This window comes from Zalophus californianus, chromosome 15 (assembly GCF_009762305.2).
Source record: "Zalophus californianus isolate mZalCal1 chromosome 15, mZalCal1.pri.v2, whole genome shotgun sequence".
Classification (NCBI taxonomy): domain Eukaryota; kingdom Metazoa; phylum Chordata; class Mammalia; order Carnivora; family Otariidae; genus Zalophus; species Zalophus californianus.
The window spans coordinates 15,490,775-15,496,281 of NC_045609.1; the positions used below are offsets into that span (position 1 = coordinate 15,490,775).

At 40.1% G+C, this 5,507-nt stretch overlaps 1 protein-coding gene across 1 annotated transcript; it reads right to left on the reverse strand.

Moving 5' to 3' along the window:
* Positions 1-606: 606 nt before the first annotated feature.
* On the reverse strand, positions 607-5,110 carry MAP10 (microtubule associated protein 10). Its single transcript, XM_027597237.2, has one exon. It carries the CDS (start codon positions 5,090-5,092, stop codon positions 2,342-2,344), a length of 2,751 nt encoding a protein of 916 aa, XP_027453038.2. The 5' UTR covers positions 5,093-5,110; the 3' UTR covers positions 607-2,341.
* Positions 5,111-5,507: the final 397 nt, after the last annotated feature.

Below are 5,507 nucleotides of genomic sequence, written 5' to 3' on the forward strand. Positions count from 1 at the left end.
TAGGTCCTAACATTTCTATTGCTCACTGCTTCTTAGATCCTCTCCCATTCAGCTTTGCCCACAGCAGTTCAGATACCTACACTAGTCAGAAAAGCTGGATTGCAGTAGCTTAGTTTACAAACAATTAAATGACAGGTCTCCCTGATTTAAGAGCCTGAAATACTATTTCATGTTTCAATGATTTTAAGCAATTCAGGGGATAAAGAATGTTTCAGGAGTAGTATCGATTATGATATTCTTAACTAAGCTTTTAGATTGTAGAATTAAAACATGAAGTAGAATTTGGAGATAGGTTGCAAATAGGAAGTACTAAATGCATGAAAAGAAATATTTTGCACTAGAATTAAACTATAAAGACTAATACCACAATTCTAGAAATAAATATTGATGGAGTAACTCAAAGAGAATCTTATTCAGCTACTCAGTTTTCTAATTTAGAGTACATTAATGCTTTAGTCTTTGTTGTACCTCAGACATACTGAATTGATCATTTTTCTCATCTATTCCCATCATAGGCAATGACTTACTCCTAATCAAATAAAAGTTGATTTTTAAGGAATTATTTCTTTAATGATTTTGACATTATTGCTTATTTTTGTCTCTTCCATAGTAATGAAAAATTGCTAACAATTTACACACCAAGTTGATATCTAGCTACAGTACCCAGCATTAAGTTACTTTGATTTTCTGAGAATGATATAGTAGATGCTTTATATTAATTGAAAAATTAAGATCATAGCCATTAGCCATTAGAAAGCATTTCATATTTCAAAACTTTTACTGGTATGATTTCTGTGCCTCCCAGAAATTATTTTAGTAATTTATAATATTCAAAATGTTATGACTACATATCAGTGCTCATTTGTAAAATACTCTATTGTTTCTATTGCTTAGGTCTTTATTATTATGCTTGGCATCTGAAGCTCCCTACAATCTGGGGCTTTTCTTACTTAACAAGTTTCCTTTCTACCACGCTGTAGCATGAATCTACCATTCAAATCACGGTATTTTCACAGTCCCATGAATACATTATGCTCATTCCCATATTTCTTTTATTCGTACTGTTTCTCAAAATATAACATCCTCATCTCTTACCACCTTTCTACATTTTATGTTATTATCATTCGAAAGATAATACTTACAGAGTTATTTAATTACTTATAAAGCAAGGAAAATTAGGGCCTCACTTCATACATCCCAAAATATCAGATATATTAAAAAGTGTAAAAATTAAAACACATAAAAAAACTACACGTAAATATTTGAACACAGAATAAGGTCTAAGTACAAAACCAATGGAAGAAATTATAAAGAAATGACCACTAGACTTCCTAAAAACAAACTTTCATACTTGAAAAATAACTATGGAACAACCTGAAATGACAACAGTAAATTGAATTTCTATATAACAAACTGGAAGACACCTTTCTTTTCTTCCTTCCCTAAATACTTCATTGAACACCTGCAGGCTGTTTATACACAGCAAAACAAAAATATTGTAGTCAAATAACCATGTTTCCAATAAGGTTTTTCTGCTGCTTATTCTCAGGATTTTTGCTTGTTTGCTTTATTCTATTCCCTCCCAACCAAATAAAAAAGGTTATTTTAAATGCATGGCCTTCATTAATTTGTTCAACACATGCTATCATCACACCCCAACCACATGCCAGACTGTGCTAGATACTAAGAACATACTATACTGGTGGGCAAAACAGATATGGTCCCTTCCATCACAAAACTTAAGCCTCAAAGAAGATACACGTTAATCAAGTAATCACACGAACTGCATTAAAAACCAAAAAAAGTACAGAGCACAATGACAACATATTAAAAAGGACTTCACCTATTGGGGAGATGGGATGTGTATGTATCTAAGATTTCCCTAAAGAATTCATGTCTATATAAAACAGTAAGCTCTACATACAGGGGCTGTATCTTAAATTTTTGTACCTTTCTGCATCTCACAGAGTAAGTTCTTCTATATTTGTTAAATGACTTATTCCCATTAAAATCTGAGGTTATCCTTATTAACTAGGCTTCTTTTTGTAATGGTGTGCCTGAAGCCAGCTTTAGGATGACTGGTACTTTCAGATAGATACTTTGAGATAGTTTAGAAAGATACTTTTATTCTTATAAAATTAAACAACTTAAATCTTACCTAGATTATAAGGTGATTTCATGATTAATATTGTTCAATTTAATAAATACTATCTAGACATCAAAATAACATTTCTTAAAAAGAATTACTCATGTAATTTATATACTAATTATTAAAAATTGTTTCACTAACAGTACACATAGGTTATACAAAAATGAAATGTTTTTTTAAAAGCACGTATTTTCACACTGTATATCCTGGAAGTTTATTTATCACTAATTCGCATATATCTTTGCACTGTTTGGAAATATTCAGCGAAGCAACTTCATCATCTTCGTCAAAGTGATCTGGTGTACTGCTATCCAGGACATTAAGTTCTAGTTCTGACAAATTAGATGGCAGATAAGAACTCACTTGAGATGTCCGAGCTGACTGGCTTTTTTCTGAAGACTTGCAACCAGTTCTTGTTTTAAGTTTAATAGAGATGTCTTGACCCCTCTTTATAACTTTAGAATTGTACATACTGTTTCGATCTATCTGGTTTTCTTTTTCCTCAGTCCAGTGTGATGAAGTTAAGTCACTGGTAGAGATACTAGACGTTTCCTCCAAACTTTTATCTTGAATCTTTGAAATATGAGATCTTTTATATGAGTGAACTGGTGATCCAGCTGAAAAAGGTGGGCTAAGAATAGAACTCTTTTCACTGCTGTTTTTTCTTAGGGACAGTATTATTTCACTAGACTTACTTGTGTATTGGTTATGTTTTGGATTTTCTGCCCCTGGACTGCTATCATGAGCTTGTAAAATTCTGCCAGTGTCCTCAGTGGTATAGAAATCTTCAGAAGAGCAAGGGCTGGTGAAGTCATCAGAATACTTTAATTCTGAGATGCTTTCAGAGCAACTATTTTTACTTGGTTTATTTTCACTGGTATCATCAATAAGGATGTCATCATCGGTGGTTTTGACCTGTTTATCCTCTATTTCTTTATCTACTACAATTCTGTCAACAACTGTAACCTGTTGAAAAGCACATGGTCTTTGGCCTTTCATTTCCATTTTTCCTTCCAAAATTCCTGCATGAGTAAAACCTTCAGGGACAATGGAATTTGCAGAACTCACAATTTCTTCCAATAAACCATTATTGGTTCTATGTTCACCACAACCTACAGCTTTTTCTGTTGCACATTTCAGTTTCGTTTCTTTAGTTGTGCTACGGTCATCAAAAACTCCACTGATCTGCTTTGAGGTATCACTGTTCTCAGCAAAAGATGCATCCAATCCCAAACACTTATCTTTCGGCCGTTGGTGTGGCTTCTGATGTTGTTCTGCAAAGCTTAATACTTTAACTTTGGATGGTGGAGTTCTGAGTTTTGCACCTAACATTTGTGCTTGCATTTTTCTATACTGCTCTCTTTTTTCATGTACTGCCAACATGTCAGGATTTGTCTGCTTTAAACGTAGTTTAAGTGTCTTTGTTAAACCATAAAGCAATTTCCCCCTTGGAACTCTTTTGGGGGGGTTACCACTGTTCTTTTCAAAATATTTACCTTCTCGGAGATTTTCAGCTTGGTTCTTTTTATACTGAAGATTTGCTGACTTTTCATTTCCCCCCATAGAAAGCTGATCCTTAGATTCAGATTTACATGTGCATTTGGCAGAGGCTTCTGGGGACTTCTTATCCTCAGTTCTATATAACCAGGCTAAGTGAGGATGTATTTGAGTAGGGCTTGCCACAGGTTGGTTGTATAACATGGACAACTCAACCAATAAAGCATTTAACAAAGGCAGCTGCCTTATTGTATTAATTCTGTTTTGCTCAGTTTGAGCATGATCGGTAGTTTGGTCACTTGCTCCCATATCCTGAACATGCGGAGGATCTATGAGCACTGGAGGATTCTCATGTAACCCAGAATTAGAAAGTTTCAGAGAATCAGTGTGTGTTGGGGCAGTTGCATGATTTTCCTCTAGAAAAATAGCATCCAATTCCTCAGGTTCATTTATTTGAGGCTTAATGGTGATTGTACCCTGTACAGGAGGCATCTTTTCTTGGGTCAAATGAGTGTAATACAGAGGAGGGGGGCAAAAAATGTTGGTTTCAATGTCTAACTCTGCGACTTCCTGATTTGGGGGGCTAACGCTCCTCACACCACTAGAATTTGAACAAACAGACTTGGTTTTGCCATGCTTCACAGAAACCGTGTTACCAGAGTTGTTCTTACTGTGGGAAGCTCTTTCCTCCAAATCCTTCTGTACCTTTGGGATTTTTAAACCCACGAGAAACCTATCTGCATCTCCTGCTCTTGGCTCTGAGTTTGGTGGTGGTTCTTCCCGCAGGGTTTGGGAACTGATCTCTACACGCTCCACCCCACCTCCTGTAGAAGTGACTGGCCTCTCAAGATGGCCCAACAAGCTGCTTCCCAAATCAGTCAAGCGGTAGCCCAGAGCAATGTCCCCAATCCGATCCCCAACTTGGTTATGCAGAGGGAAATTTCCTCGATGACCCTGGGAGCAGCCGGAGGCGGCCGGTCCCAGGACCCTGTGGGCGGCGGCTGCCAGCGAGATGCTACAGGCACCCAGGAGCTGCGGGGTGGGAGTCGGACGCCCAGGGGGCAGCTGCAGTAGCAAGGTGTGAAGCGGCATCCGAAGGAGCAGGCGGTGCAGGGTGGCGGGGTGCAGGCGGAAGAGACAGGACTTGCCGCGACCGAAGCTGACCAGGCCGGGCCGGGATTCCGGGGCTGGGGCGCCGGGGCCTTCAGGAGGGTAAACAAGCAGCGTGGGGAAGTCCAGCAGGCGGAAGGCCACGGCGGGGCACAAGTCGCGCGATGGCCGTGGCGGCGATGCCACCTCCTCTTCGGCCTCCTCTTGCTCCTCCTCCACCGCGACCACGGGGCGTGGCGGCGGCGGCGGCGGCGGCGGCGGCAGCCCGGCTTCAAGACACACCCAGTCTACGAGCAGCTCCAGCGAGAAGAGCCGCTCGGACAAGGGGGCCGCCATTGCTGTTGCCCCTGGAGACGCCACCGCTGTCTCGGGGAAGGGGAAGCCGAAGCTTGGTTCTCGCGAGAGACAGGGAGAGCACAGCTCCTGTGCCTGCTCTCTCGCGAGACTTTAAGCCCCCCGCCTCCCCCCGCCCCCCGCAGGTCTAGGCCGCCGCTGCTGTGGGAATTCTTGCTGCTCGATGTGTTTTGCTTTCCAGGCTTGTGTTAACACAATTACTTATAATACCGAGGCATGATAATATGATGCAAGAAATCAGACTTTTTGTTGTTGTTGTTGTTTTGGCCACGTTTTTACCCGTGTAGATCTCGTGCAATTTTGAGGTCAGGTCAGTTCTGTCTCAGGAAAATTGAGAGTAAATCAGGACTCCCGTTCCAGACGAAAGGGCGAAAGAAAGCCAGTTAACTCTCCAGGG